An 11186-nucleotide genomic window follows, 5' to 3' on the forward strand; every position below is an offset into this window, starting at 1 on the left:
AAAAACTGATGTGGGGACATGGTTAGTCAGAGGTTTGGGGCATATACCCCCTATTTGCTTGTCAAGTTACATTAAAGTGTTGGTCGTAATGATACGTCTTAATACATCATAGGGGGTGTGACTGGGACTGCCCCTAGGAGGGGAAGCAAGGAAAGGGAGCGCATCGTGTGATTGGGCATGACCGGGAGGCCACACCCACCGCCTCAGTTCATTTGCTCAAAGAATTTGTAGGTGGGGTTTTCGTAGCCGTGGTTCTGCATCTTGTTTAGTTGGCGCTCCTCTGGGGTCAGCATGGGGTCAACCTGCTGTGAGACACGGAGGGTCAAATGTCATACTGATACAGATACAGTACAATGCTACGGTATAAGGAAGTGCTATCAGCAGGAAGTAGGAGACACTATATTGTGCTATAAGCATAAAGTGCCTCTCCTACCTGCCGCTGCAGGGAGAGACACTTTGAATACCTGCCTACGACAAGCCAACTGACATTTACTCCTGAGGTGTTGCTCTGTTGCGCCTTCTATAGCCACCATGGTTATGATTTGAACCTGCTGGTCATCTATGAACAAAAACGATCTGGCCTTAATGGCCACATGTATCTCCACCCTGGACAGCCAGAAGAGGGCTGGCCACCCCTCAGAGCCTGATTTCGTTCTAGGTTTCTTCCTATAGTAGGTTTATGCTTTTTAGGGAGTATTTCCTAGCCTCTAGGCTTCTACATCTGCATAGCTTTCTCTCTGGGGTTTTAGGCTGGGCATCTGTAAAGCACTGTGACAACTGCTGATGTAAAAAAGGTTTTATAAAATACATTTGATTGATTGTGTTTAGTTTAGTTTTATTTTGCATACAGCTAAAAGCTGTACAAACAACTAATCAACAAATTGTGAGAATAATGGAACTGGAAGGGATGATGATCATGATGGATGATCAAGGAAGAAGGTTTATGGCATTGAGATCGGAGGAAGCCTTGGTCAGAGAAGTCAAAACAATATTTAAACCCACACTAATGTGCAATAAAGAGATCTACTGAAAGTATCAAAGTGTCCGGGTTCTGTTGGATTCCCTGCCTCCTACCTCCACGATCCCGTGGCTGATGGTGCCATACGGCTTCCTGCGCACCAGCAACAGACTAATCACCATCACCATGGCGATGGCCACGGCAACCACGAGCAACCCCACCATGGCCCCGCGGTTGAACGTCTCCAGGGCGTCTGGTTGCTAAGGACAGAAACAGAAGGGGGGAAGAGCGGGCACAAAGAGGGGAGGATGGAGAAATTAGAGGTTGATATCATCATGGGAATGACTTACAATACCACAAGAGAGGACTGGGTCCGCTCAGCCCAGCCCATCCAGACACTTATCTAGGTAGCAGACTCACCAGTTCATCTGTCTGGATCTCAGGAGACTTGTAGACCACGTGCTTGAGCTCCACAGAGGTGTTAATCTAGAGAGTGAGAGCAAGAGTGAGAGAAAGAGAGGGGGTTATTTAATAGGGCATTACAGAGGAAGTACCACAGAATTAAATAGAACACATTAACTACATATCTATGGGAGTTGACTTCCTGCTGTGGGAGGATGTTATAGTAAGTGAGTAAAAATGTAGCAGTTTATCACGTGGAGGCTGCAGTGCGACACAAGCTATTTTTCCATATACACACACGAGGGGTGAGATACAAAGTGGGTAGGGATGAGGGAGAGAAGGAGAGATGATTAACATAATATCTGTCAGTGTATCTCTTGGCTGTGCTGTAAACACAAGTGCAAGTAGGATGCCATGTCTGCAAAGTGACGTGTATGTTTGCAATAAAAAAAATAGAGATGTTTCTCACTTTCTCCTCATATTCATACGTGGGGCTTCTCTCAGATGTGGCATAGTCATACTCGTCTGTAGAGGCTGAGTGCAGAGGCAGAAAACACACAGATTCAGCCATGATCAACTTCAACTTTTTTTTTCTTTGAAAATGACATTTTGGCAGACAAATATCACACTTCATGTTCCTTCCCTTCAACTCACCTTTCTTAGTGTTGGGCTGTGGGTCTTGACAGGACAGAAACAAGAGAGAGAAAAAAAAATGTTAACTACTGCTTGTATTCAAATAAATGAATTATTTCCTGAACTATTTGAAGAGGAAACATTTTGTGTGTATGCGTGCATTCATGAGTGTGTGTCCGTACCAATGCGGGGTGGGTAGGGCCTGTTCTGGAAGGCTCTCTCCTCCTCCTCCTCATCATCCTTCTCCTCCTCACTCTCAGCAGGAAGCAGCTCCTCGGTGGTGCGTGTCTCAGAGAAGGAAGTGGTCATGAGCTCACTGATGTCTCCTCGCTCCGCCTTCACCAGCTCCTCTACAGGGAGAGAGGGAGAAACAAGCAGGTTTTAAACACAGGAAAGGTGTTTAGAGAAATACAATAAACTAAAGTGCTACCCAGCTTGATATACAGTACAGTATAATGTATTTACGGTAAAACTGTTATTTACACCTTATATACACCAATCCTTTATTTTCTGAATGAGAGTTCCCTAGAGAAATTTCAAGATAATAATAACCTACTAATTAGATAATGTATATTTGGAACTTTGAATGTCTTACAAAGACATCATGATAAATGCTAGCTTATCTTTCTAAATGTCTTATGAATTAACTAAAACATGAATATTAGGACAGGGGCAGTAACCCCACATCCTGGTCTACATGGAGAGTAGAGAGGAGTGTAGCGTACGGATATCATCGTGCAGCTCCTCAGCCAAGGCAGGGACCTTGTAGAGTAATGCCAAGCTCTGGTTCATCCTCTCCTCAATCACATGGAGGTGGGTGTAGACCTGCAACCCCAAGAGATCAATGCTGGTTAGGTTCATTGCAAGACAAAGCCCCCACCGAGTCTGAAAGAGTCATGTGTTGGTTTAATGTAATGATATTTACAAGTGAAAATGAGTTTTGCTGTTAAGGATGATTATGACATCAGTTTTGATCATTTTGGTCATATAAATAAATGATATGTACCCATTGATTCTTGACAAATATAATTTATAAATGCCCCATGAGCTTAGTTCAACTGTGGTACCCCATTAGAGCCCAACCTATAAGCTTGTTTTACTCCAATAGCCTCAAAAACATCATTGATATCATGAATGGTCAGTCACAGTATCCATAGCTATGTCTATGAACTTGAGTGGTTACATTTCTCCAGCCCGATCCCTCAGCTTTTTACCGAAACAGGGGCGGGGATATACTTTTTTATTTATTGTTTCAACAACTGATTGCCCCTTTAAGAGTTATTTCATGAGCATACATTTTTCATGAAGCAGCATCACTGCTTAAGGAAGATGTACAGTATCTTTTCATCCTAGTATATTCCGGTATATTTTCATTTCACACCTGGAACTTCATCTGCTCAGCCTTCTGGGGGTCGACGGCCTCAATGTGCTGGTAGTGTCTCAGAGTGTGTCTGCGGTCCTTCTGCTCTGCTGCCATGTATCGCTTCAGAGCCTGCAGCACCCGCTCCGGCTGTTGAGAGAGGAGGGATATTATAGTCAGAGTATGGAGGGGGTGGACAAGGTGTGGTAGAAATAAACACACTACAGTCCACTCATGCTCTCTGCCTAACAAATATACACTGAGTATACCAAACATAAGGAACACCTTCCTAATATTGAGTTGCACCCCTCCCTTTGCCCTCAGAACAGCCTCAATTCGTCAGGGCATGGACTCTACAAGGTGTCGAAAGCGTTCCACAGGGATGCTGCCCCATGTTGACTCCAATGCTTCCCACAGTTGTGTCAAGTTGTCTGGATGTCCTTTGGGTGGTGGACCATTCTTGATACACACAGGAAATTGTTGTGTGAAAAACCAAGCAGCGTTGCAGATCTGTACAATCCTGCTCTCTGCCTAACAAATGTAGATATCCCTGCTGCCCCTGCTGTCTGCGGACCTGAGGGGGCTCGGCCTGCACGGCGGTCAGGTAGCTCTCCAAGGCCAGTCTGCGGTTGTTGTTGAGGGTGGCCACCACACGGGCCAGATGGGTCTCCACCAGCCTCTGTCTCTCCCCTGCCACCTGCTCCTCCAGAGTCTGCAACACAGACTGGAAATGCTGGGGGGAGAGGAGAGGAGAAGGGGATCATTGTTGTGTTAATAGGTATATGAGTGTCCGTCTCCCATATTTTCTTCCTTCTTTAATCCCTTTCTCCTTTCTTCCATCCCCTCCTCTTCCTATTCCATCTTCTTACCTCATTAAGGGCCTGGCGGTCAGACTTGGGCAGGTTCTTAGACTGGTTGTCAGCCTCAGCCCATTCCTTCATGATCTGAAAAGGCAAGGTGCGTTAACGTCATTCACAAACACACTCAGAGCCAAGTACTAATTTCCTCAGACAGGAATCCACCGAGGACCATTCTGATGTTTAAAATGCTCCATATCTGCCTCAAACTGCAGCTACTAAAAAAGTCTGTCTGTTCTTGAGTATCCACTTGGCTTGGTTCACATGAAGTAAACAGTGGGACAATCTCAATTGCATACTCCTCGCGTCCTCTCTCCTCGCCACCTTCTCAAAATCCATTGGATGAGAAAGCAGGCGGTCCCCCCCTCTGACCTTCTCCTCCAATGGGTTTTGAGAAGGAGTTGAGAGGACATAGAGTATTCAATTGAGATTCTCCCAATATATTAATATTGCATTAAAACCTCACTTCAGGTCCCAGAGCAATTTGCCCCTGTCTGTCAACAGTGGGTTTTGTATGAGATCACAGATAAGGAAACAGCACAGCAGGCCTGGCTTCATCTTATTGGTTCATTGCCTGTCCAAACCCGCCTCTCCGCCCACCTTACCTCATTGATGCGTTTCATTCGCCGCTCCTCCAGGTCCATCTTGGCACGCAGGAAGTTGGCGTGTTCGCTGTCGTCCCCTGGCATCTCAAAGTAAACATCCACACCATCTGTGGGGCGAGGGGTGGGTACTGCAGAGGAGAAGGAGGAGAGGGGGATAAGGAGAGGAGGAGAATGAGAGGAGGGAGAATAAAGGATGGAAAACAGAGAAGGAGAGAGATGGAGGTACAGGCAGTGCAGCAGAATGAAAGACAGGGGAAGGATGAGGGAGACAGAAAGATATCCTAATCACTGCCATTACCCAGGGAGAGAGAGCCAGAGAGCCATTGATCCAGATAGTAGGGTGAGTGGTCAGCATTATTGAGTTGGAGACGAGTAGTGCTGTAAATACATCAGCCAGCCACTCCTATCTAACTCCTATATCCAGCCAGACAGATAGGCATGGTGAGTGTGTGTGCGCGTGCGTGTCCTTGCATGCATGCGTGTGTGTGTAATCATCCTTAGTCTATTACAGAGAGATAGAGTGTGAGAGAGAAAGTACTGGAGATGCTAACTGGGCACTACAGTTCATTCCCCAGTAAGTAAGAGTAAGTGGGAGAGTGATGTCAGCATTTACCCAGTCTTTTTACTGCCCTGTTAACCACTCTAAGTGTAGCAACTACAGTCTATTCCCTTACTGAGACTGGCCTTTAGAGAGAAAGGTCCAGACTAGACACAAAATCCTAGTCACGACTTAATACCCCACTTCTCCACTTTTGTAGGTAAGAATATAGACAATATGGTTAAAATTCCATCTAGGGCAAAGCGGTATTCCTATAAAGCTTATGCCCAATAAATACTCTCAGATCTAGTTGAGAGGAAGGTAAGTAGGGGCTAAGGATGGTTTCTGGACAGGGTGAAGATGTAACTGTGAGACAGAAGGTAGAGGGTTACTCACGGCTGTCTCCCCTGGTCTGGGGTGGGGATGTGGAGGGGTTGCGACCAGCCTGACCCTGGCCTTTCTCATAGTAGAAGGAGTCTGTGTAGTCAGTAGCCTGGTAGGGGCCAGAGTCAATGGAGTACTCATACTCCTCTGGGTCTTTCACTGCTGCTGCTTCTGCAACCTCCTGCTGCTGCTCCTCCTCTTCCTCCTCCTCCTCCTCCTCATCATCATCCTCTACTGCCTCCTCCTCATCCTCTTCCACCACCTGCTCATTCTCTTCCACCATCTCATCGTCTTCCTCCTTCATGTCTGCCTCATCCACATCGGTGTCAGGAGAGGGGCTTGTGGTGGGTGTTGTCACTTTGACTCTGGGAATGGGGTACAAGGTCAAACATTATGATCATCATCATCACCCCCATCATCACCACAGACAGCAGGGGTAATGGGACTCACCCTGTGTTTACTTTGACCTGAGGGGTGAGGGCCTGGGGTCCTGCTGGGAGAACGTCCCCTCCCTCYGTCTCCCCCCTGCCACTGGACCCGCCCCTCCCTGGGCAGCACACATACTCCACCCCACGGAAACGTTCGCCACACGGCAACAGCATCCCATAACTATGCAGCTCCAGACCGTCTGCTGTGCAYGCCTGAAACAGAAAGGATGAGAGAAATATGTTAAACTGGATCAAGATTGGAAAAGACCAAGGTGAACTAGAGCGATCAGGGGTGTATAGAAAAAGAGAGGAAATGTGAGTGTGATCAAAGGGAACAAACTAGCAGGACGAATGGAACACGACAGGGGGTAACCTCTTCCTCAGCATGATGAAGGTGAAATATAAAAACTACAACTTACATCACCTCCCTGGCCTCCAATAAACGTCCTCACCTTCCTGGCCTCCAATAAACTGCCTCACCTCCCTGGAATATAATAACCTACCACACCTCCCTGGCCTATAATAAACTACTCTAGCTGCTCTCTCTGCTGATGCAGTATGATACTGTATGTTACACTACACCCAGCTGGGTACAGTTAGCTTCCAGCCCCAGTCTTTTACTGCAGTGCAGTCTACACTGCAGTTTAGTTATTGACTCAATTAGTCCAAGTCAAAGTTTAATGTCTCATAGAAGTCTATGCTAACTCTCTATAAAGAGTCCTAGTGGCGTTAAAACCCAATTAAAACTTAAGAAATGAATTGAAAAATGAACATGTAATATCATTTAGGCATAATTTCATTAACTCTAATATAATCTTAGTTAATATAATGTCGCTCCGCCCGCACCTCCTTGGCTATGTTGTGCCAGTAGACGTAGCTCTCACAGGCATCCATCTGCTCCTGGTGCAGGAAACGGCATCGGTCTGGAACCAACAGGGCTTCACTCACATACTCACCCACTGCAGAGCGAGAGAGAGAGGAGGGAAATGGAATGAGGGGGAGAATATTTTATATTTTAATACTTGCCTTGGTTGTAACATTTTTTAATTGATAAACATCCATAAATCAGAGAGAGAGAGGAGAGGAGAGAGGAGAGAGAGAGACTTGAACTAGAAAGGTTCAGTATAATAAGATAATGCCAACTCATTACAGTGCCTCTGCACTGTCTGGGCTGAGGACGAGGTAGGGAGTGGAGATTGATCCAAAACACAATGGTGTGCTGCTGCCTGCAGTTCTACTTTCAATAGCTGCAGGCAGTCAGTCAGTCAGTCAGTCAGTCAAGGACAGAACAATGTGAAATATGCTTCATTTCAGATTTTAATTTAAGTAATTTGATTCCATCGGTCACAATAGTGAAAATAATAACTTTTGTACTTTATAGGCTCTAGAGAAGTTAAAGTTGTATTTATTAACAAATAAGCCATATCTTATGCATTATTAAGGTGTCGAGTATGATTAAAAATAAAATACAATTTTATTGGGGGCGGCAGGTAGCCTAGTGGTTAGAGCATTGGACTAGTAACCGAAAGGTTGCAAGATCGAATCCCCGAACTCTGTTGTTGTATGTGTCGAACTGCTTTGCTTAATCTTGGCCAGGTCGCAGTTGCAAATGAGAACTTGTTCTCAACTAGCCTACCTGGTTAAATAAAGGTTAAATAAGAAAATAAAAATGGGTGTATCATTCAGGGCTAGGATATGGGTGTATCATTCAGGGCTAGGATATGGGTGTATCATTCAGGGCTAGGATATGGATGTATCAGTACTTGATTGTATCAATATTAGGGTATTGGCATGTGGGTGTTAGGGCATGGGGAGAGAGGGATGGGATGTTTGGGTAATTGGGTTGAGGTGTGTGGGTAAATGAGCTGTGGTATATACAGTAGATATGGGGGCAAATATCTGTTCATTTTATTATAGGCAGAGCACTGTATGTTCCCATCAGTCACAATTCTTTTTACATACTTTTCAATTTGGATTACGTGTTAGGGTTACTAATGGTGTAAGATGTGCATAGTGGCATGTTTGGAAAAATGTGGGGTTAAAATTCAACACAGACTGAAATACCTTTCCACCATTTTAATGGAGTGAAGCCCTTTGGTGCACCTGACAAAGCTTTGACAATGGAATCCATTCAAATGAACTATTAGACGTACTATGTCCGTTTCTATTATTACTTCCCCGAGGCTGAATTTGAACACTACTTAAACATATCATGGAAATTACATGCTTTGTATTAAACATAATGATGACATGTTACTTATTAATATAATAACGGTATCCGTCCGATATGGGGTGGGTGATCAAAGGGAAGTTGTGCAATGTTTTGAGTGATGTTTGTGTAGGGATATGCTGAAGATTAGAAGGATGATGATGATGATGCTGAGGGTGCAGACATTGCAGACATGTGGTTCTTACCCTGGCAGCGGTAGGGCATGACGATGAAGGGGCGTGTCTGGCAGTGGCCCCAGCCCTTCTTACACCAGGCTGGGATGGTGACGGGGCTGGAGGACTCCTCCACATGGGAGATCTGTAGGGCTGGGTACATCTGGTTGGACAGATGGACAGGCAGACAGACGGTGGGAGAGACAGACAGAAAGACAGAGGGAGGGACAGATGGATGGACGATATGGACAGACAGGACAACAGAGAGGAGAGAGACAACAGGGTCAGACAAATGGAGAGGGGAAAAGGGGAGAGGAGACGTACAGTACAGACAGAGGGAGAGAGGAGGAGAGGGCAAGAGGGAGTAGGAGAGGGAGAGAGGAGGAGAGAGGATAGCACAATCAATAGGGAGAAGGTAAAAAAGGAGAGACTCATGCAACGGTCTGAAACACTTTGGCCCTAAGGGTCTATTTTCTGACTATGCACGTCGTACACTGATATTCTCCTTAAGTTGTAAGGAAAATTCCAGTCTGAAAACAAGTTGACCTATACAATCCCACTTCCAATTGTTTCAATAATCCCAATTTCACATCTGACTACTTTCAATTAAAATGTAGGGCAATGGCATAAGCACAGCCCTATAATGAGGTTTAATGGATTGAGAAATGTATTTGTCTGAGAGCCGGGTCCACAGACGTTGAGGAAAAAAGGAACACTTTTGTGGAAAAGCAATCACAGAAGAATAATGAGCTGGGTAATCATATTACAGCCATTTCAACTGTGTGACTGCTGTTTTCTTTACCTGCTGTGCTTCATTTAGCCACCAGGTGGTGCATGATGTCCTTTTATATAAACAGGCTCCTTGCTCTTGTTGGGGAGGGGGCGCAGCGAGTCTCAAATCAAACCAAGGCTGTGGCTAGGCCTGTCATGCCATTGATATGCCTTAAGTTTGGCATGCAGGAGACTTTCAGGAATTAGGGGGATAAACGTGGCAGGAGGAAGATCGATGAATGGTAGTATTAATATTCAGGAAATATCAATAKATATTTTCTCCTGACCACCATCACTATATATATACGGAAATATATAGATTTGATAGGACAAGACAAACCAAGTGAGACAGATTGGGAGATTAGGTTGGTTACTCCTGCTCCTATTCATAATGTTGTGTCAGGTATCTATACCAGTCTGTCCACCCATTTACAGTGCATTCAGAAAGTATTCACACCCCTTGACTTTTTCCACATGTTGTTGTTACAGCCTGAATTTAAAATGGATAAAATGGATAAAATGTAGATTTATTTGTCACTGGCCTACACACAATACCCCATAATGTCAAAGTGGAATGATGTTTTTAAATGTTTACAAATCAATTTAAAATTAGAAGCTGAAATGTCTCAAGTCAATAAATATTCAAACCCTTTGTTATGACAAGCCTAAATGAGTTCAGGAGTAAACATGTGTTTAACAAGTCACATAATAAGTTGCATGGACTCACTCCATGTGCAATAGTGTTAAACATGATTTTTTAATGACTACCTCATCTCTGTACCCCACACACACAAATATCTGTAACATCCTTCAGTCAAGCACTGAATTTCACACACAGATTCAACCACAAAGACCAGAGATGTTTTCCAATGCCTCGCAAATAAGGGCACCAATTGGTAGATGGGTAAAAAAATATATATCCCTTTGAGCATGGTAAAGTTATTAATTACACTTTGGATGGTGTATCAATACACCCAGTCACTACAAAGATACAGGTGTCCTTGCTAACTTAGTTGCCGGAGAGGAGAGAAACCGCTCAGGAATTTCACCATGAGGCCAATGGTGGCTTTAAAAGAGTTAGAGTTTAATGGCTATGGTAGGATAAAACTGCTCAACAACATTGTAGTTACCGTATGCCACAATACTAACCTAATTGACAGACTGAAAAGAAAGAAGTCTGTACAGAAGAAAAATATTCCAAAACATGCATTCTGTTTGCAACAAGGCACTAAAGTAAAACTGCTAAAAATGTGGCAAAGCAATTACATTTTTGTTCTGAATATGTTTGGGGCAAATCCAACACAACACATTACTGAGTACCACTCTCCATATGTTCAAGCATAGTTGTGACTGCATCATGTTATGGGTATGCTTGTAATCGTTTGCAAAAACATGTTTTTACTTTGTCATTATTGTGTGTAGAATTGATTTTTTACTCCATATTGAATTCAGTCTGTAWCAATAAGTCAAYGGMTATGAATACTTTCTGAAGGCCCTGAATCTACCACTATCTTTATATTCATAAACCTATCTAAAGTATCTGCTCTCTAGTATGCTATTGCAGCAGCATTGGAGATGAGCTGAGCATTACAGTGCAGTAACAGTGCAGTATGAGGTCGATCTCATAACCATAGCAGTGTTGTTGGCTCCTACCTCTTGGCAGTAGGACAGGATCTGGTTGGGCTCTGTGAAGCAGCCCTGGCGGCCCTGCGGGTCAGGCTCCCATTGGCCAGTCTCAGGGTTCATGTGCAGCAGCTGACGCCCACAGAACATGGCAATCTGCGGCTCGGCCACCAGGGGCCCCGGTCCATTCACCTCAGCCATGGCCAAAGCCTAGAGAGAGGGAGGTAGACAGGGAGAGGGAGAGG

At 44.6% G+C, this 11186-nt stretch overlaps 1 protein-coding gene across 4 annotated transcripts; it reads right to left on the bottom strand.

Moving 5' to 3' along the window:
* Positions 1 to 8: 8 nt before the first annotated feature.
* LOC112079486 (amyloid beta precursor like protein 1) lies at positions 9 to 11154 on the bottom strand. Of its 4 annotated transcripts, none has more exons than XM_024145422.2 (16): positions 10972 to 11150; positions 8581 to 8710; positions 7012 to 7124; positions 6188 to 6378; positions 5750 to 6102; positions 4816 to 4943; positions 4223 to 4297; positions 3928 to 4086; positions 3375 to 3503; positions 2719 to 2818; positions 2176 to 2343; positions 2015 to 2038; positions 1830 to 1894; positions 1379 to 1444; positions 1075 to 1218; positions 9 to 305 (listed from the first exon to the last, which is right to left on the bottom strand). In XM_024145422.2, exons 1-16 carry the CDS (start codon positions 11140 to 11142, stop codon positions 204 to 206), a joined length of 2118 nt encoding a protein of 705 aa, XP_024001190.2. In that variant the 5' UTR covers positions 11143 to 11150; the 3' UTR covers positions 9 to 203. The 4 variants fall into 4 exon arrangements, with proteins under 4 accessions (XP_024001190.2, XP_024001192.2, XP_024001193.2 ...); XM_024145424.2 differs by having other exon boundaries at positions 111 to 305; positions 1830 to 1885; positions 10972 to 11154; XM_024145425.2 differs by having other exon boundaries at positions 120 to 302; positions 1830 to 1885; positions 10972 to 11154.
* Between the last annotated feature and the right edge of the window lie 32 nt (positions 11155 to 11186).

The sequence above is a fragment of the Salvelinus sp. IW2-2015 genome, unplaced genomic scaffold, assembly GCF_002910315.2.
Source record: "Salvelinus sp. IW2-2015 unplaced genomic scaffold, ASM291031v2 Un_scaffold8170, whole genome shotgun sequence".
Lineage (NCBI taxonomy): Eukaryota > Metazoa > Chordata > Actinopteri > Salmoniformes > Salmonidae > Salvelinus > Salvelinus sp. IW2-2015.